This window comes from Salmo salar, chromosome ssa10 (genome assembly GCF_905237065.1).
Source record: "Salmo salar chromosome ssa10, Ssal_v3.1, whole genome shotgun sequence".
Lineage (NCBI taxonomy): Eukaryota > Metazoa > Chordata > Actinopteri > Salmoniformes > Salmonidae > Salmo > Salmo salar.
In genome coordinates this window covers 74,788,197-74,807,374 of record NC_059451.1, presented here as the reverse complement: position 1 = coordinate 74,807,374, position 19,178 = coordinate 74,788,197, and the positions used below count along the sequence as shown (strand labels likewise).

Sequence of the window (19,178 nt, the reverse complement as noted above, 5' to 3'; positions counted from 1 at the left end):
TCATCGACAAAGAGAAATCTATTACAAAACACCAAAAAGTGTAATGACCATTAGAGATTGTCAAGCCAAGCCTTTGATACTGGTTAAGCCTACAAGGTAGAGAGGCATATATTTTATATAATTATAAATATCAGATTTCCCTCTAGCTCATCATTGTCTGCAGCCTGCTCTGATCGTAGTGTAATGAAACAGGCAGGGAGAGTGAGCTCTTTTGTGGTGGCCGGTGAACCCTAAACCTTATGGCCCTTAGTCCTGCATAGTATTGACTGTACCCCAAAAGCATGCTGAAGTGGCAAAGTCAACATCCCGGTTTATAAACACAGGGTCGCTACAGTTATTATATGTGGTCGTAAACATTATTTTGAGTTAATACTATGAGGGGGAGGGTGTTCCATTTATTTTACAGTACTAGGGGAGGGTCATGTGAAAATATTTGTAACTTTGGGGAGGGGGGTGCATTTTCTTTTATGACACCTTGAGTTGGACCAGCCCCTCCCCCACTTTACATTTAGATCTGTCCCTTAGAAACACATTTGGTGTCGGTTACAGCTGTGATTCTTTTTGGGTAAGTCTATAAGAGCTTTGCACACCTGGATTGTGGAATATTTGCCAATTTTTATAAAAATACATTTTTAAGCTCTGTCTAGATGTTGGGGATCATGGTCAGACAGCAATTTTCAAGTCTTGCCATTGATTTTTAAGCAGATTTAAGTCAAAACTGTAACTTGGCCACTCAGGAACATTCGCTGTCTTCTTGATAAGCAACTCCAATGTCGATTTGTCCTTGTGTTCATTGTCATTTAGGTCATTATTGCGGCGTCACTACAATATTCTTGATCCATCCTCAGTTTTCTACCATTACAGACATTGAACTCTGTAGCTGTTTTAAAATCACTGTCCTGCAGCTCAGTTCAGAAGGACGACAGTATCTTTAATGCGTTTGGGTGGTTTAATATATAATCCACAGCATAATAATTAACTTGACCATGCTTAAAAAGATAAGAAATGTCTGATTTGTTATTTTCACCCATCTACCAATCACTGCCCTTCTTCATGAGGCTTTCAAATAGCTCCCTGGTATTTGTAGTCTGTACTTGAAATTCAATACTTGAATGAGGGAGCTTACAGATGTATGTATGGGGGACAGAGGAAGGGTTAGTCATTCAAAAATCATGTCAACCCCTATTATTTCACACTAAGTGAGTCCATGTAATTTATGTGATTTGTTCAGCCAAATTTGACTCCTGAACTAATTTAGGCTTGCCTAAACAAAGTGGCTGAATACTTATGCAACGACTATATCAATTCATTCTTCCACTTTGACATTGCAGACAATTTTGTGTCGATTGTTGGCAAGAAATGATAAATAAATCAATTTGAATCCCACTTTGTAACACAATCAAATGTGAAGAAATCCAAGTGGAAGTTATTTATTCTGTCATTACGTTACAGTTACTGTACACTGTCTCTTATCACTTGTATGTAGCAATAAGGCAGCACTTAGAAATAAAAGCTGATGAACTCATGTTTTTTCTATTTTTGTAATATTTTTATTTGACACAAGGTCTCATTTTCTAAAATGGATGCGACGTCGTTAGAGTGCTACATCTAACACATCAAACACACTCAACATTGGCAGCCATGCTCATGAAATGTCAATCTAAGTGAGTTAAGAAAGTAATTAAAGGTCATTTCACGTAATTGAAGTGCCCAAGAAGAGTCGGTGGGGGACCAAGAAGTATCCAGGGGCTCCTAACATGAAGCCAATAAAGGCTGTATTTTACTTTGATAGCACAATCCTCAAAGACAAACACAGGCCAGTCAAATCTCTCAGGGCTTCCTTTTCACAGAGACACAACATATTTGCCATATGTTGAATTTAAGACTAAGCAACCAAGTTGTAACGTCTGTGTTATATAACGCTATCATCTCATCGCTTTTAGCCTGATCCTAGATCTGTTTGTGCTGTATAGGCAACTCGTATGTTTGTTCGTGTGACAAAGACCCTAGGAGTTGGCTATGCAGCACTAGATCTGAGACCAGACTACTCAGCTTTCACTAGTTGATTGACACTTATGCAGCCCAAAGAGGCCACGATAACATTCACCCAGACCTCTCCATGGTAACTCAAGTAAACAATGGAGTTTAGAGGCTATCTGCAGACTAGAGACAGGCAGGAACACTCTCGGGGATTCACAGAGGTACAGTAGCCTATCATTTGATACTATTAAACACCTAAACGTATAACAATGAAAGTATAATTAATTTCTGCCTCAATTAAATATATATATTTTAAATCATATATGGAAAACATCCCTGTCACTGCAGAATTGTTTTAGGTGGGAGCTCTTCATTTATTCCTTTCGTTGTTAGTTTACAGATCTTGGTTTACAGGTCTCTTATACACTGAGGATACAGTATACACAACATGTAGGCCTAATATGAGACATTTCAATAGGTATTTTGTTTTTCCTCTACTTCACTAATACTTTGACATCTTGGGCAAGGATGGTGTCTGTCTCGCAGTCAACTGGTGAGCCTCACAGCAGGCTCCTTCCATTGTTCCTGGGCCTGAGGTACAGGAATGTGTCCTTTGTATTGGACACCTCAGAGGACATGAGCACTGCTCTGGGGTCAGTGAAGCGCCTGCTCATCCAGACCCTGCTGAACAAGGCGTCCCTCAGAGACTCGCTCTTCAATATCATAGGCTTCTCATACAAGGTACTGTACAACTCACAATGTTAATGCTGTAAGCAATATCATCAAATCAAATGTTATTGGTCGCGTACACATATTTTGAAGATGTTATTGCAGGTGCAGCAAAATACTTATGTTTCTAGCTCCAACAGTGCAATAATACTAAACAATACACACAAATCTCAAAAATAAAGAAACTAAGGAATATCAGAATGAGCAATGTCAGAGTCCGGAATATAAATATGTATATGATGGTGTGTGTAGACAGTACATGAATAGAAAAGGTGTGTACAGCAGTAGTTCTATGACTAGAACACAGTATATACATATAAAGTTGGTAAAACAGTATGTAAACATTATTAAAGTGACCAGTGTTCAATGACTATGTACAGTTGAAGTCGGAAGGTTACATACACCTTAGCCAAATACATTTAAACTCAGTTTTTCACAATTCCTGACATTTAATCCAAGTAAAAATTGTCTTAGGTCAGTTAGGATCACCACTTTATTTTAAGAATGTGAAATGTCAGAATAATAGTAGAGAGAATGATTTATTTCAGCTTTTATTTCTTTCATCACATTCCCAGTGTGTCAGAAGTTTACATACACTCAATTAGTATTTGGTACCATTGCCTTTAAATTGTTTTGGGTAGCCTTCCACAAGCTTCCCGCAATAAGTTGGGTGAATTTTGGCCCATTCCTCCTGACAGAGCTAGTGTAACTGAGTCAGGTTTGTAGGCCTCCTTGCTCGCACACGCTTTTTCAGTTCTGCCCACAAATTTTCTATAGGATTGAGATCAGGGCTTTGTGATAGCCACTGCAATACCTTGACTTTGTTGTCCTTAAGCAATTTTGCCACAACTTTGGAAGTATGCTTGGGGTCATTGTCCATTTGGAAGACCCATTTGCGACCAAGCTTTAACTTCCTGACTGATGTCTTGAGATGTTGCTGCAATATATGCACATAATTTTCCTGCCTCATGATGCCATCTATTTTGTGAAGTGCACCAGTGCCTCATGCAGCAAAGCACCCCCACAACATGATGCTGCCACCTCCGTGCTTCACGGTTGGGATGGTGATTCTTTGGCTTGCAAGCCTCCCCCTTTTTCCTCCAAACATAATGATGGTCATTATGACCAAACAGTTATATTTTTGTTTCATCAGACCAGAGGACATTTCTCCAAAAAGTACAATCTTTGTCCCCATGTGCAGTTGCAAACCGTAGTCTGGATTTTTTTATGGCGGTTTTGGAGCAGTGGCTCCTTCCTTTCTGAGCGGCCTTTCAGGTTATGTCGATATAGGACTCATTCTACTGTGGATATAGATACTTTTGTACCCATTTCCTCCAGTATCTTCACAAGGTCCTATGCTGTTGTTCTGGGATTGATTTGCACTTTTCGCACTAAAGTACGTTAATCTCTAGGAGACAGAATGCATCTCCTTCCTGAGCGGTATTGTACTTGCGTACTATTGTTTGTACAGATGAACGTGGTACCTTCAGGCATTTGGAAATTGCTCCCAAGGATGAACCAGACTTGGAGGTCGACAATTTTTTCCTGAGGTCTTGGCTGATTTCTTTTGATTTTCCCATGATGTCAAGCAAAGAGGCACTGAGCTTGAGTTTGAAGGTAGGCCTTGAAATACATCCACAGGTAGACCTCCAATTGACTCAAACGATGTCAATTAGCCTATCAGACGCTTCTAAAGCCATGACATCATTTTCTGGAATTTTCCAATCTGTTTAAAGGCACAGTCAACTTAGTGTATGTAAACTTCTGACCTACTGGAATTGTGATACAGTTAATTATAAGTGAAATAATCTGTCTGTAAACAATTGTTGAAAAAATTACTTGTGTAATGCACAAAGTAGATGTCCAAACCGACTTGCCAAAACTATAGTTTGTTAACAAGAAATTTGTGGAGTGGTTGAAAAAAAAGTTTTAGTGACTCCAACCTAAGTGTATGTAAACTTCCGACTTCAAATGTACATAGGGCAGCAGTCTCTAAGATGCAGTGTAGAGTACCAGGTGGTTGCCGGCTAGTGACAGTGACTAAGTTCAGGGCAGGGTACTGGGCGGAGGCCGGCTAGTGGTGACTAGTATGCCTATGTGAGTGTTTTACATGTGAGGAGTGTTTAGGGAAGATAATGCAGTGGTTCAGTACCTAGTTGTAGTAAAATACCTTTTTCCCAACCCTGGCGTATGGCTAATGGTTTGTCACATTTTGCTCAGCATTTTGACGCATTATGAACACCTTACATTCCTTCCTGGGTTTTACCATTGTTGTCCCATGTTGCCCAACCCTAGGTAACCCGTTGGTCTGAGCACATGGTGCCCTGTGCTCCAGACACTGTCTACGAGGCTCTATCCTGGATTCACTCCCTCAGCTCCAGTCCAGGTAGGGACCTCCTGGCTGCCCTGAGTACAGCCTTCAGCGACCCAGCCTGCCATACCGTCCACCTTGTCACCACCGGTCTCCCTGACCACCCAGAGGAACTCCTCCGGGCCCTGTCAACCATGGCAGGGGAGAGGCCAGTCCATGTGTTCCACCTGTCGCTATATAACCCCAGCAGCAGCAACTCTCTGGACGGCAGGACTCAGGACTTCATGCAGTGTCTGACTCACGCCACAAGAGGGAGCTGTTATGTTCTCCCAGTCGGGATGGATGGGGCATTAGAGCAGGTGGGGGACCATGAGAGTTGGTGATTCATTTACAGTGATTGAGTCTTAATGAATTTGAGTGTCCACTGCTCATCATTGAGCACTTACTTGATTAATTAGTCATTGTCGGGGTTAGTAGAAGGAAGGTCACCTCCACCAGATTTCATTGTGTCAGTGTGATTTCAGACAGTAGCCAAGTTCGTTATTATTACACTCATATAGCAGTCAATACACATTTGAATCCATGAGCATACAAAATATTAATCGATAAGAGCAAATAAATAAATAAAATACTAGTTAAAAAATGTTTATTATAAATGTCCTGCGGTCTTAAAGAGACTCATTCATTAATGAGCAGAAATATGGGTTTGGTGACCTCATGTAGTGTTCAGTTCTAGACTCTGGTATAGTCAGTTGGTTTTGGCTGCGGGTGTTCCTGCCTGTCACTGTGTTTCAGTCAGGGGGTAGCCAGTCTCTGAATTGAGATTTTAGGAGGCTGACAGCGAAGTCGGTGTCCTTCTCTAATTAAGCCGGAGTAGTGCAGGATACTGTAGTGGCATGCGCTCTTCTGAATATGCTCCAGGTTATCAGACTGGGCCTGGGTCAGTGAGCTGTGCCAAGCGGGAGCGGCACACTCCAGGGTGGGGCATAAGTACTGTAGCCAGTGTAAATGCTCACAAGGTCTTCCTGTAACACATGGAACCTTTATGAGGCGGAAGGATACTTTTTTTTTATTGCTCTTGATGACCGTAGTAGCAACCTGCTCGCCCCATTATAAGTCCTTTTGTACTATTACCCATAAAGTCTTAACAGCACTTTGAGATTCTGGCCCTCAATCCGGAAAGGGCACGGGACTGGGTGGATTTCTTGTGAAGGTTATTGATAGGACCTTGCACTTGACAGGGTTCAGTGACATTCTGCTTGCTTGAACCCATGTGTCGAAGTTGTTAAGAGCCTGCTGTGGTGTGCTGATGTTTCCTGTTGTACATGGAGTGGCTCAGATTTAGATCATCAACATACAATACATGACCAAAGGTATGTGGACACCTGCTTGTCGAACATTTCATTCCAAAATCATGGGCATTAGTACGGAGTTGGTCCCCCCTTTGCTGCAATAACAGCCTCCACTCTTCTGGGTAGGCTTTCCACTAGATGTTGGAACATTGCTGCGGGGGACTTGCTTCCATTCAGCCACAAGAGCATTACTGAGGTCTGGCACTGATGTTGGGCGATTAGGTGTGGCTCGCAGTCGGCGTGGCTCGCAGATGGGGTTGAGGTCAGGGCTCTGGGCTCTGTGCAGGCCGATCTCGACAAAACATTTCTGTATGGACCTCGCTTTGTGCGAGGTCCATACAGAACGGGCATTGTCATGCTGAAACAGAAAAGGGCCTTCCCCAAACTGTTGCCATGAAGTTGGAAGCACAGAATCGTCTAGAATGTCATTGTATGCTGTAGCATTAAGATGGCACTATGCAATCGGGCAGGTAGCGTTCGCCTGGCATCCTCCAAACCCAGATTCTTCCATAGGACTGCCAGATAGTGAAGCGTGATTCAACACTCCAGAGAACGCGTGTCCTCTGCTCTAGAGTCCAATGGCGGCGAGCTTTACACCACTCCAGCCAATGCTTGGCATTGTGCATGGTGATCTTAGGCTTGTGTGCGGCTGCTTGCCCATGGAAACCTTTTTTAAAAATACTTTTACCTCTTTTTCTCCCCAATTTCGTGGTATCCAATTGGTAGTTAGTCTTGTCTCATCGCTGCAACTCCGGTACGGACTTGGGAGAGGCGAAGGTCGAGAGCCATGCGTCCTCCGAAACACGACTCAACCAAGCCAAGCCACACTGCTTCTTGACACAATGCCCGCTTAACCCGGACGCCAGCCACACCAATGTGTCGGAGGAAACACTGTACACCTGGCGACCGTATCAGCGTGCATGCGCCCGGCCCGCCACAGGAGTCGCTAGAGTGCAATGGGACAAGGACATCCCTGCCGGAAAAACCCTCCCCTAACCCGGACGACGCTGGGCCAATTGTGTGCCGCCCCATGGTTCTCCCGGTCGCAGCCTGCTGGGACAGAGCCTGGACTTGAACCAGGATCTCTAGTGGCACAGCTAGCAACTGCGATGCAGTGCCTTATACCACTGCACCACTCAGGAGGCCCGGAAACCCATTTCATGAAGCTTCCGACGAACAGTTATTGTGCTGAGGTTGCTTCCAGAGGCAGTTTGGAACTCGATAGTGTGTTGCAACTGAGGACAGACTATTTTTATGCGCTTCAGCACTCGGCAGTCCCGTTCTGAGCTCGTGTGACTTCGCAGCTGATCCGCTGTTGCTCCTAGACGTTTCCACTTCACAATAACAGCACTTACAGTTGACCGGGGCATCTCGAGCAGGGCAGAAATTTGATGAACTGACTTGTTGGAAAGGTGGCATCCTATGACGGTGCCATGTTGAAAATCACTGAGCTCTACTGGCAGTGTTTGTCTATGGAGATTGCATGGCTGTGTGCTCGATTTTATACACCTGTCAGTTTGAAGGGGTGTCCACATACTTTTTGGCCAAATAGTGTGTTTCCACATACTGCTGACATCTGTGCTGTGCTGTCAATGACTGATAGGAAGATGAGAGGGCCCAGAAGAGTTCCTTGAGCACACACCTCCCACCAGCTCCTGCCAGTCTTAGAGGCTGTCTTGGTAGCGTACCTGTTGTTTGTGGCCGGTCATGAATCTGTAGAGCCAGATTATTATTATTTTTTAACACATTAGCAACTGTTACATCTATAACAAACACTGGTGAGCTGGTTCAGAAAAAGGCTTGAATTTAACAAGGAATGTGAATTCCCAAATCTCTAAATTTAAGTCACAAAAAGAAAAAAGATTGAATAGGGAGAGTTATGATGAAAGTCTTGGGTGTGTGCTTCCAGGTGATCCCATTGTACACTGCAGAGAGCCAGTCCTCAGTGCCGACCTGTTCTCCAGTGAAGTCCTGCAGTCAGTCCACCTCTGTTGTTCCACTGCAGCCTTTACTGCCCTTATCTCCTCTCAGGTTGGTCTCCTGGATTACCAAATTTCAAACAGCTACATACGGAATGCACTGTATACACTGGGATTGTAAACCACTAGCCTGGATACCAGTCTGTTTAGCTAACATTCCACTCATCATGCTCAACACACTTTGGCACATCACACAGAGTACAAGGAGTTGAATATTAGCTAAACAGACTGGTACCCAGGCTAGTAAACCACTGCTATAACCACAAAATAATCAACCCTTTCTGGACAATTTGTCTATTGTGTGTACAGTATCTAAGCATTTACGGACAGGATTTATGTACAGTATCTAAGCATTTACGTACAGGATGTGGATAGACATGTTATTGGCTACATCTATGCAGTCTGGTTCCCACTGAGGCAAAATACATATATTTATTGTGGTTGTGCTGCAGGTGTATGCTTGGTAATCCCTTCTGTCCAGTTAGTAGCTGTGTGTTGTCAGGGAGGGCCCTGTCCCTATGCAGCACAGAGTTTCTCCCAGGCTGCCGTGTGTTGGCCAGGAGGGAGCTGGATGGCCTTTACTACTTGGGCACTGTAACGCAGCTAGTCCAGGTAACAAGCAGATATCCCTTCATGCATGTCATCTTTTAAAGGATTTTGAATATATTATCATATCACCTAAGCACAATATCATTCAAAAATGAAAGCACCAAACACCATGAGAGGCTTATGTAAGATGTTGGGTTTCTATCTTTAGCCTACCAGTGAATATACTGTATGTGTCAATGCTTCATTGAGCTTGGTTCCTTGCCTCCCGATGCCATGCCGTGAGCAAAAATGTATTTTCTTCTGTCCCCCAGGGTCGAAGAGGAGTGTACGTGGTTGAGTTTGACAGGCCGGGGACGAGGAGACCCGAAGGGGGAGACGGTCACGCTATGAGGATGTCCCAGCAACAGCAGCTAGTCTGCTCTCCAGACATGCTGAACCACACTCAGGCCCACACACACTGTCTGGTCCCTGGGGATGCAGTGTTGTCCCCGTGGGAACCTGACCTGAGGAGATACGGTCCGGGGAGAGTGGTCTCCGGAATGGAGACACGAGATTCAGTGACAGGTAAGGTGCGGTTTGATCAGAAGGGTTGACTATTACATTGTCTCCCGCTGTGAAAGAGTCATGACTCTGGATATGAGAACTATGACAGATGTTTCACCCCTTTCAGATCAGTAATGCTCAAAGTAGAGGCTGCATAGAAGACCAGTGTGTGGCACTATATTATACGTTGCACTCTAAGCTGAGGTCTGTATTTGCCCTTGCAGTAGAGAGTGGGAAGGGGCTCCAGGTGCTGCTGTGGAATGGTAGGCTGATGCAGGTGCCTGGGGATCTAGCTGTGTGGATCCCTGCATCTCACCATGAGCGGATCGTCAGGGAGCTCCAGCAAATTCCTCTGCCGCCATGCTGCAATGACAATTTGCTCCACGTCCAAAGCACCATGTGGGCTCCCTATCTGTACTGCACTGGAACACAGTGCTGTCCATCAGCAGGTGGACCATGCCATTGTCCAATCATGCAGCCATGGTGGCCACTGAGAGTTCCGCCTACTCATGTGCATGGCCTGAGAGAGAGGGAGGGGCTAGAGAGGAAAAAGCGGCAAGACAGGGCAGAGCTAGAGAAGAAGGTGGACCTCCAGTTGGGAGAGCTCAAGGAAACTAAAGAGGTCAAACATGAGACATCATCTTCATCCTCTTCATCCCTGTCGGGTGATGAGGAAGCAGGGGCCATAGGGGAAAGGTCTGTCAGCCCATTGGCCAGCACAGGGCCCTCTCCCCTGGACAAGCTGGGGCCAGAACACGGCCGACCTGCCTGGAGGTACTGGAGGAGAAGCCATCCAGAGCCACAGCACAGGCAACCAGGTATTGAGTATACTCAGCTAAAAATGTGTGTTTCTTTATGCACATCTTGCTTCTGGGCTTGTTGAAAATAACTGTATATTGGAAAAGCAGAATAACGCAAAACTGATGATTAAACAAACCAAAAGAAAAACATGCATGTTTACACCATACATATTTTTCAGAGAAAGTACCAAGGGGAAAATTCCAGTCTATGAAAATCAGCTACCCTGACGTCGAGATCAGTGGCTCACCCAATCACAGCTCCATGTTTCAGCCACTTCCTGGCTGTGAGAAGAGGGTGACCATCAGGGATGTGTTTGGCCTGACAGACTCCAAACCTCGTCCCAAAACGAAACTGCAGTTAACCGCTGGCAACACAATCCCAGGTGTTTATACATGATGGTTTTGACTATTGAAGATGAATCTTGTTGGGTCTTAAAAACACCCACACAAGTAGAAATACACATTTGAGCTGAAAGACTATGGCCAGAGCTTACCCATGATGTTGCACAACGGTGTAAGTCAATAAGTCATAGTTTTAGTCAGTGTGTGATATATTTGGCCTTGAAGTGCCAGAACCAAATGTGCGACTTCAGATGTTTCCGTGAGTCTTAGGTGTCTTTTCCTATGGAGATGACATGCAAATTACTTCCAGCCTACGTTTCATTTCAGGGCTGGGTTTTAATTAAACATTACCTACCTAATATTCCTATTTGCGAGTTGTCTGAGGGCCAAACAGCTTTTCTTTGTAGCCTAAACTTGGGTTTCCACTAAATAAAAAAGTCCAAATTGGGCTACGTTGTACAAATTCATGAAAACAAAAAGAAAATGAACCTTTTGGTCTTTAAGGTTATGGTTAGGCTAAGGTTAGCAGTGTGGTTAAGGTTAATATGAGAATTCAGTTTAAAATCTGATTTTAAAGAAAATAAAATGTAGAAATAGACAGGCTTTATGGCTGTGTTAACTAGTGACGACCCTACACTTGGCCACCTTGCCATGGAGCAAATTAAAAATGTGAAAAACGAATGTTTTTGCACCTCCCCATTTAACAGCAAATTACCATAATTGATACATTTCACTTATTGAGCTAGTCTGCCTGTCACAACTGAAATGGTGCTCACATAACTTTCATGAGCTGGCTAAGGTTAGCATGCTAGCTGGTAACACTGACAGCGGTCAGTCAGTGCCCCCATTTGTTGATATTTCTCTGCTACACGTGGAAATCACCACAATCCCATCCCCAATTCCTGAATGCGTATTAGCAGCCTGCGTCAGTCTTCTAGGTGGAACCTAAACAAGCATGTACGCTTTAGGACAGGAATTACTCGAAATAGGTGCAACAACTTTCCCTGAGGTGGGCTTTTAAACATCTGCTTGAGTTGACAAGAAAAACTGTGCCAAAAACAAATGATCATTGATATAAAATATACTTTATTATACTGATATGGTAAAAAACATAATTAGTGCTTTACGTGATGCATTTAGGCAGACATTTGACATAAATAATTGAATATAAAAAAATGTAATCCTGATCAGATCATCAAAATATGGCTTCTCATTTAGCAGCAAATTAAGAAATGTATTACTGTCGCTCTAAAGTGAAAAATTCATCCAGAAGACAAGACTCACTTGAAAATACATATGTAAACGTTCCGATTGGACAGTTTTGTTATTTGTAGCAGAACGGTCAAAGGGGATTGGTTAGAGGTGAAAGGTGAGGTTCATACTCTCTCCTGCATTAATGCGTACTAGCCGGGTCTGTTGCTGCGAGTCCTGCGTTCCCGCGGTAATCGCATAGGTACCTGGTGACACCTCAATGTGGAAATCCTCAGGTGATGACCGTGCCTGGAAAAACACAAGCATACCTTAGTATCTCAAACACATGACTATGACAAGTAAAGCCATTTCAAATGGAATGTTTTTGTTGACTTTCTCCATTTGAATGTATGGGATCTGTCCTAAACTTCTAAATGTACAATATGACAGGTTGCTGCACTTAAAGGCTGTAACGTTGCCTTACATGTTTCCTGATCTGCAGTGAGGTCCCTGGGCATTGGTGAGATTGAGAATGGTATCTGCACACATGGGTTCTCTCATTTTCCATAGGCTCAGTCTCCGACATGTAAAAGTTCTGTAAAACAAACAAAAATTCACCCAGCATTCACAAATGCGTGCACCAAATAAGGGCAATAGGACTGGGTTGGAACACATACAATACCTTGCATTGATATGTTGTCTGAGCCATGAATTCTGCTATGGTCTCAAAAGCATCATCCAGGCTTGTGTGGGCTGAGTTTCCCAGAACCTAAAATATGGACAGTTTGGGATATGATAAAGACACATAGAAGTTTCCAAAACTACTCATTAGTCAATATAGTTCAAAGAAATCAGAGAAATGACGATAGCGAAGACATAAAAACAATTACACGTAGGTCTACCTCACTCCTGGCGTTGCCATCCGTTGGTGTTGTATTGGGAGACGGACTCACACTCGTCCAGTCTACGCTCCTTCTCGACGCTCGCTCCAGTACTCCCAGGCCTATTCTGGCGGAGCGACGCAGGGATGACTCCAGCTGCCAGGCTTGAGTTGCCATGTGAAAACAATGGGAGTCAAATCTCTGCCGTACCCGAGACACCGACAAACGACCCTTTTATGACAAGGAGTAACATTGTAGAATACCGTTAACGTGACACAACGCCGACGTCACAACCTCCCTTGGTTTGTAGTGCGCTCTAGTTATGTGGGTGCATACCATACATATGACAGAGAACGTGCAGTGAGCACTCGATTAGATCCCTAGGAATTCGAGAATATAATGTTGAACATGAATTAATTCCATCCTATCGTATGAATTTGTGTGGACGAGACAAACAATTTATTCACGTAAAGTTACTTACCCAAACACTTGCGCCTGTTTTGGTTACTTTTGCGCGCACTAAACTTGCCGTAAAGATTACGTCGTCACATTTCCGGTCTAGGGCACCTCCCTTATCTGGATTGGTTCAAACAAGCTCATTCTCTCAGCAAAGTAGTTCTGTATTATGGCAAGTGTCACAATATTTCATATAAATTGTCAAATACAGAACATTATTTAAAAATGGGCATTGTTCATGCTCTGAATCGTCAATTGATGTGCTGTAAAATGGTTAGAATGCTGGATGTAATAATGTCTAGGTTCAAAATAGTTTCACGAATGTTCTCCCTTTTAGGTTGTTTTGATATAATGTAACAGACCACTTTCACAAAGATATCAAATACCCAAACTACATAGGCATGTCAACTTAAAGCAAACAATTCTAGAGATCAAAATATCTGCCAAATGAGTGGCACAGCAGTATAAGGCACGGCATCTCAGTGCAAGAGGTGCCACTAGACACCCTGGTTCAAATCCAGGCTGTATCACAACCGGTCATGATTGGGAGTCCCATAGGGCGGCGCACAATTGGCCCAGCGTCATCTGAGTTTGGCCATCATTGTAAATGAGAAATTGTTCTTCACCGTCTTGCCTAGATAAATGAAGGTAAAATAGAAAATACATATTTGCTTCGCCAGTAATCAAACCCTGGTCCTGCAAAACCATTTGGGTACAGGTTGACCCAGCCAACCACTGACACTTCATTCATCCAATTAGCTAGAGTTAATGTATTCAAGGCAATTTGTAGATGAGTGAATCTGTCCAGGCAGCAATGTCTTGAACACAGCAATTCTCAACTGGTGTGTTACAGTGCGAGTATAAATGTAATGAAAAAAAAATACATCTGATCTTAAAACCAAGACTATGTATAACTTAACTCAATCTCTGAACAATTTCATTGCATTTCAATAGAGCTATTAGCACTATTTAGCAAATTTTGTAGTCCTAAACCAGTGAGTTCAACATTCAATACAGGCAAAATAAAATGGTATGTAACTGCTAGTTACTATCAATATTGGGTCCCGAGGCAAAACGAATTGAGAACCACTGCTCTAACACCTTAATTAGCCTAGTCAGATGTGTACATGTTGGGTTGGAACAAGTCCCCACACCCTGTAGCTACCAGGAACAGGGTTAGTGACCAATGGCAAAGGCATTCTATGCAGTAAATCAATACATTCTCAGTTCCTTGGGCAACAACTTTTACCTAACAATGTGTGAGAACCTTCAGACAACATTTACATCTTCAACAGACCACAAGACAAAGCCAATCCAATTTATACAGTTTATTCTCGCAAAAAACATTGACAGGAGCTTATGCCATCAGCACGCAGGCTCCTCCCACTGCCTTGATCTTCTCCTCTGCCCGTCGACTGAAGAACTTTGCCTTGACGATCACAGGCTGCTTGGGCAGCTTGCCTTTGCCAAGCACTTTGAAGTAGCCCTGTGGAGACAGAACCAACATTGCTTAACACATCTACACAAAAAGTTTGACATCTCATTGAGTCGCCCACCTTCCCACAAAGTCAGTCCTATTAAGTACATGGCCCTACATGCTGCATCTGCTAAATGAATGATTCCAAAACAATAGGCAGCAGATCCAGTTACACAAGTATACAGACTTCAGACCTTAAAGACATGCATGGCCATCTCAAACTACTTGCTACCATCTATATCCACTTGATAAACCCTCACAGCAGCTCCTTTCACACCAATGCCAGTCTAAGATTCAGTGCCAGAGGTCAGCATGGCTACAACAAACTTGATTTAAGTCTAAACCATTGACACCCTGGAGCTACTGGTCAAGAAGCCCATGTTATTCAACAACCGCAGCAGGCCGTCATTTGTGCAAGCCTCTAATTAGGGATTTCATTACAGCCGTTTAGTTTGAATGGCCAGCTAGTACACAAGCAAGTTCTCCACAGCCCAAAGTTAAATAATTCTGCATGAGAGTGTAAAGGCCAAGAGCTCCTGCTCAAACATGGCTCTAGAACAGTCCTGGCAACAACGTATAACATTTGTAACTGTCCATGTGGCCGATTGACCTATTACAGGGCCAGCCGGTGAATAGGAACAGTCTTCACTCTTAGAGAACTCTAGCACACCAAAACAACAGTGTTTGTCAAGATGTGACTCTGAGTCTCTGACAGCATCACTCCGTGTGGCATACTGAACACAAAGCTATTTATAAGCCACTAACCAGGGGAATGATTACCTGAATAAGGTGTTAGCACTGTGCTAAATAAAAGGCCTGTTGAGTAGACTGGTCATATTCATTTTTTTTTTTTACATTGCCACAACTGGAGGCAAGTCAAATTGTTCCTCAAATAAAGCCGAATCTACCTTCAAAAACCATTACAGTTAAGGGAGAATATATGTAGAACCAGCACCGTCGCCTGGGGACCAGACATATGGTTCTCTGGGGAAGATACTTACAGCGCGCACGGCATCAATGACGGGTGCAGGGCCATCGGGCTTCTTGGCGTAGTTGAGCCTGGTCTGCTCGCTCACGAGCGTCCACAGTTTGTCCAGGTTGACAGTTGGGCAGTGCACGGTGTTCCTCTTGAGATGGTAGTGTCTCATGCCCACCTTACCAAAGTACCCAGGATGGCTGTGGAAGCACAGAGACCAGACACGACACGTCAAGCATATTGTATTACACCAAATTCTTACCGGAGATGAAGTTGAAGCACAGTCTTAACACTGTCATGACAATGTAATCAATAGATGACATCAGAAGTGGTGGGATTGAAAAGCCACCAGAAAGCAAAACCCATCAACAAAAAATAAATACAGGACATTGTATGTGTTGTCAATAGTAACTTCACCGCATGACAAGCCAACCTGTTGCACAAAATGAATGCGACAAGGAATGATTTAATCCTACAGCCTTCAGTAAAGTGAGCAAAAAACATTTTATAGGACTAATATAGAGGTGTTGGCAAAAATATCAACACTTGTAACTGCCCATGTGGGTGACAAGCCTATGAGGGGCCAGTCGGTGAATAGGACCAGTCTTCACTCTTAGAGAACTCTAGCACACCAAGACAATGGTGTTTGTCAAGATGAGACTCTGAGTCTCTGATAGCATCACACACTATGCTGAGGATCACTCCCTCTAAAAAAAACGACATTGATAATGTTCTTACTACTCAAGCCACCAAACAATGCAGTGTACACCTACAGTAACGGTTCACAATGAATGTTAAATAGTTTCTTACTAAAACAGAAACGGTAAAGTACTCCACTCACTATTTGTCGAAGTTAATTCTGTGGTGATGCATGCCACCGGCATTACCACGACCTCCAGGATGCTTCCTGTGCTTGCCTAGGACGAGAGAAACAGTTCTCACGTTTTGCAATAGCTACCATTACTATCCACAAGTATCACCAATGTCGACCATGCGCAACTCACCGATACGACCATGTCCGTGGCTGACGTGCCCTCGGAGCTTCCTGGTCTTGGTCTTCTTGGTAGGCTGCAATACATAATTTACTTTAGGATAACAAAATAAATATGATTGGACAACATGTAGGAGACATTTAACCATGTCAACAACCAAACAGAATACTTCATGACGGGCGCAATAACGAGATAAATAGAACACATACGCTCGAGCTTCGCTTTCATGCTGCCCTACTTATGGCAGGTAACGTGAACGACTAATGGATTAGCTAGTAAACTAAACTACCACAACATAGATGTGGTCATAATGACTAATGTTGCAAGTATTTCGACATATATTTTACAAGGACAGATCACTTGAGTTTCGTGACAGAAATAAGATTTACGAAATTGTAACATTGTCAGTAAACGGTCAAAGTGGGTCGCTACCAAGCAAAGGCCTGTATCCAACATTCGGGAGAGCTCGCCGGTTTACAACGTTTTTCTACCGTATTCTCCTTAATAATGACAATGGATAGGGACAATGTCTATAACATATAAGACAACTAAACAAATTTGTAATTTTTCTACTCGTACAACACAGGATGGACATAGATTTAAACCTAATTTTTACAGCAGAAGTATACACGACAGCACTTACCATCTTGGAGGAGAGTTGAAAGAGGAACGCGAATCTGAAATCTCACGGTTTTGTACGAGATTTACGGCCCGACAACTTTCATAGAAACCAACAGCGACATCAGACGGACACCAAGAGGAATACAGAATAAACATACCATTTGACCTCGTTAATGAAACAGTAATATTCATTCCTGAATTAGATTGAATGCGAATTCGTTTTTTTCCCCCAACTAAAGCCAAATGATTAACTGTTGTAGTCCTGTATCAAACTGAAGCGAAGCAAAAGTCAATAGGCAGTCTAATTTCTAATTAATCTGAAATATTTAATGGGGTATTTCCTCTATGATCTGTTTATGTCACACATGGTGCAGAGAGAGAGAGACTGTAGCAAAGATTTCAATTGGAGTAACACCAAGTTCATTTATTTTCCTGGTAGTACATAATTGGGCAGCCCATGGTTTATCGTATTTTCCAGCATAGTAGTTGGCGGCATGCACTTAAACGGTTGTTTGCGGACCGCCATGATATCATAGAAGAAGACGAACACCAAATTCAACCCAAGTTATTTTTGCATTGAAACACATGGCAACACAGCATGGTAGCAACACAACATGGCAGCAGCACAAAACATGGTAGAAACATTACTAACCACAGACAACAGCACAAAGGGTAAGACAACAATACATCACGTGAAGCAGCCACAACTGTCAGTAAGTGTCCATGATTGAGTCAAATTCTACCTGGCAGAATTATATCATGATTATTTGCATCAATCCAGTGGCCATTTGTTTTGCAAACGCCATCTCATGTGCACTACAGAAAGACAGCTAACCAAACAACAGTGTTGGTGCTTACAGACTTAGATTTTTCTTAGACCTCAAAAGTGGTCACCTGATGTGGTTTAAACATTGTTGTGGACTTGTAATAAAGTGCGACTTTAAGAGCAAAAACCTGAATAAATTTTTTTTCTCAGAAAACTGTGAATTTCTGACTCCGTTGACAACCTCATTTATCTATTTCAATAATAGGCCTACTATTAGCCTGCACAGTACATCTTGGGTTGGCCTGACTGAAAGACCAATATAGGATTTATCATTTTAGGTCCTTCAGAATACGTGTCACTGTTTCTTATAGTATTTTTTTACAGAGTGCACCTTCCTTTGCCAGGTGGGCTGTCAAGGACATTATTGGCAAAATTAGAGTATGTCTACTTCTCCAGGCACCACTGAACCCACTGGTTCTATTTATCTTTGATGGAACACGTGAGTGATTTTCTCTGTAATGCATTTTTAAAGAGGTTGCTTTTTGGACATGTTACTAATATGTTTTGATGAGGGGACTATAGGACTAGTAGCCCCTCTCAGATGATGGCTTCATATTAAGGCTCCGTTATGTGATGCTGTAGCCTACTTCCCTGTATTGTTTAAGATTAACATACAGTATAGCATATTTATCTTATTGTGATGTTGTTCTCAGTCGTATTACATCACAAGCAGTTCAACAGTGTAAGCCACACAGAGATCCTATTAAAATGTAAGTTGTAATATGTCATTCTACGGTAAGCCACATGCAGCCTACTACATTTCCATCTACAGGAGGTGCCTGTGAGTTATTGATTTCACAATAATCAATTTTACACTGAGTGAATTTACTATTATTTTGGCGTGCTGTGCAGACTGTCATGTCAAGTCCAGAGTGTGTGCCCTCTGCAAGAAGAGGTGGTTGGGCAAAAAGTGCACCAACAAACACCATTCCCATCATACAACTAACAATCCTACCTGCAGGTTTGTGGCCCCTGTGAAAATGCACCAGCATTATCACCAACCCCACCAAAGAGTAGTACCATCACTCACAGACCAATCCCACTTAAATAGTCACATGATGGCTTGGACCATTGTAGGCATACAGCAGGCACATCTTATAGACAATGCACAAATTAACACATATCAGTCTTACCAAATGGCCGGGGTCCCAAACAACGTACAGCTGCAGTCAT

At 43.1% G+C, this 19,178-nt stretch overlaps 3 protein-coding genes and 2 non-coding genes across 7 annotated transcripts; 1 reads left to right on the top strand and 4 right to left on the bottom strand.

Moving 5' to 3' along the window:
- Window positions 1-2,017: 2,017 nt before the first annotated feature.
- cssa10h11orf16 (chromosome ssa10 C11orf16 homolog) lies at window positions 2,018-11,033 on the top strand. Its single transcript, XM_014124670.2, has 8 exons — window positions 2,018-2,201; window positions 2,508-2,721; window positions 5,005-5,379; window positions 8,282-8,403; window positions 8,804-8,963; window positions 9,212-9,464; window positions 9,668-10,261; window positions 10,423-11,033. Exons 2-8 carry the CDS (start codon window positions 2,509-2,511, stop codon window positions 10,638-10,640), a joined length of 1,935 nt encoding a protein of 644 aa, XP_013980145.1. The 5' UTR covers window positions 2,018-2,201; window position 2,508; the 3' UTR covers window positions 10,641-11,033.
- A 618-nt stretch (window positions 11,034-11,651) lies between these two features.
- bca3 (Proline-rich protein BCA3) lies at window positions 11,652-13,188 on the bottom strand. 2 transcript variants are annotated; one of them, NM_001140745.1, is given in 5 exon segments: window positions 11,652-12,085; window positions 12,261-12,371; window positions 12,459-12,545; window positions 12,679-12,888; window positions 13,139-13,188. In NM_001140745.1, coding segments are annotated over 4 exon segments (498 nt in total). In that variant the 5' UTR covers window positions 12,835-12,888; window positions 13,139-13,188; the 3' UTR covers window positions 11,652-11,941.
- Window positions 13,189-14,426: 1,238 nt separating this feature from the next.
- Window positions 14,427-17,226, bottom strand: rpl27a (ribosomal protein L27a). Of its 2 annotated transcripts, none has more exons than XM_045687177.1 (5): window positions 16,991-17,029; window positions 16,571-16,634; window positions 16,408-16,483; window positions 15,592-15,766; window positions 14,427-14,599 (listed from the first exon to the last, which is right to left on the bottom strand). In XM_045687177.1, exons 1-5 carry the CDS (start codon window positions 17,012-17,014, stop codon window positions 14,471-14,473), a joined length of 468 nt encoding a protein of 155 aa, XP_045543133.1. In that variant the 5' UTR covers window positions 17,015-17,029; the 3' UTR covers window positions 14,427-14,470.
- On the bottom strand, window positions 15,172-15,302 carry LOC123724988 (small nucleolar RNA SNORA3/SNORA45 family). The gene has a single exon (XR_006757465.1). It is a non-coding gene; the product is annotated as a small nucleolar RNA SNORA3/SNORA45 family (small nucleolar RNA).
- LOC123724989 (small nucleolar RNA SNORA3/SNORA45 family) lies at window positions 16,111-16,240 on the bottom strand. The gene has a single exon (XR_006757466.1). It is a non-coding gene; the product is annotated as a small nucleolar RNA SNORA3/SNORA45 family (small nucleolar RNA).
- Window positions 17,227-19,178: the final 1,952 nt, after the last annotated feature.

Bases quoted from the DNA above. Each gene is read 5' to 3' on its own strand.
- cssa10h11orf16 (XM_014124670.2), top strand. From the start codon at position 2,509: ATGGTGTCTGTCTCGCAGTCAACTGGTGAGCCTCACAGCAGGCTCCTT. The intron at 2,722-5,004 runs GTACTGTACAAC...GCCCAACCCTAG, and splicing joins TCATAGGCTTCTCATACAAG to GTAACCCGTTGGTCTGAGCA. The intron at 8,404-8,803 runs GTTGGTCTCCTG...GTTGTGCTGCAG, and splicing joins CTGCCCTTATCTCCTCTCAG to GTGTATGCTTGGTAATCCCT.
- bca3 (XM_045687160.1), bottom strand. From the start codon at position 12,834: ATGGCAACTCAAGCCTGGCAGCTGGAGTCATCCCTGCGTCGCTCCGCC. The intron at 12,546-12,678 runs GTAGACCTACGT...TCCATATTTTAG, and splicing joins ATGGCAACGCCAGGAGTGAG to GTTCTGGGAAACTCAGCCCA. The intron at 12,372-12,458 runs GTATTGTATGTG...TTTGTTTTACAG, and splicing joins AGACAACATATCAATGCAAG to AACTTTTACATGTCGGAGAC.
- rpl27a (XM_045687177.1), bottom strand. From the start codon at position 17,014: ATGTTGGATACAGGCCTTTGCTTG. The intron at 16,635-16,990 runs GTAGCGACCCAC...TATGTATTGCAG, and splicing joins TGGATACAGGCCTTTGCTTG to CCTACCAAGAAGACCAAGAC. The intron at 16,484-16,570 runs GTGAGTTGCGCA...CTCTCGTCCTAG, and splicing joins CCACGGACATGGTCGTATCG to GCAAGCACAGGAAGCATCCT.